Source organism: Nestor notabilis, unplaced genomic scaffold, assembly GCF_000696875.1.
Source record: "Nestor notabilis isolate BGI_N333 unplaced genomic scaffold, ASM69687v1 scaffold18844, whole genome shotgun sequence".
Lineage (NCBI taxonomy): Eukaryota > Metazoa > Chordata > Aves > Psittaciformes > Psittacidae > Nestor > Nestor notabilis.
In genome coordinates this window covers 1-634 of record NW_009924481.1, presented here as the reverse complement: position 1 = coordinate 634, position 634 = coordinate 1, and the positions used below count along the sequence as shown (strand labels likewise).

General features: G+C 58.5%; 1 protein-coding gene across 1 annotated transcript; it reads right to left on the bottom strand.

The window, feature by feature from the left end:
• Positions 1-35: 35 nt before the first annotated feature.
• Positions 36-618, bottom strand: SRSF7 (serine/arginine-rich splicing factor 7; the record flags this gene model as incomplete). Its single annotated transcript, XM_010012627.1, has 3 exons — positions 604-618; positions 345-529; positions 36-218 (listed from the first exon to the last, which is right to left on the bottom strand). Coding segments are annotated over exons 1-3 (383 nt in total), but the record flags the coding sequence as incomplete, so codon positions are not given.
• Between the last annotated feature and the right edge of the window lie 16 nt (positions 619-634).

Genomic DNA, 634 nt, shown 5'->3' with positions numbered 1-634 from the left:
GAACTGGTGAAGCAATCCAGCCACTCTGGCCCCACACGTACCTGCTCCTTCTTCGGCGACTATAGCGGTGACAATCATAAGCATAGTGGCCTTTCTCACCACACTCATAGCATCTGTCGTTTGGGTCAAAGGGGCGCCGGGCCGGAGGCCTGTCGTAACGGGAGCGACGAGGCATCCCAGTTGACACTTCCACTCTAACTCTGGAGCCACAAATCACCCTGCAACAGGTCCATGATGCCTCTAAGTTAATTGCTACTGTTTATGGAAGAAATACAAAAAGAAGAACCGTGTGCAGGCTAAAACTGCAGCCAGAGCAGTCAAGGAGGTTTTAGGCATAAACATACTTTCCATCAAGGCCAAGCACAGCATCTTCAGCATCCCTCGGGTCTTCAAACTCCACGAAGGCAAACCCCGGCGGGTTCCTCGCGATCCACACGGTTCTCAGGGGCCCGTAGTAGCTGAAGGCTCTCTCCAGCTCGCCCTTGCCCGCGCCCGTGCCCAGGTTCCCCACGTACACCTTGGTCTCTGCAGGGAGCAAGGCCGCGTATCAGCGCCGGCGCAGGAGCGGGGTCCCAAGGCGGCGGCGCCTCCGCTCCGCCTCACCCCTGGCGCCGCCATCTTGTTTGCGCGGCCC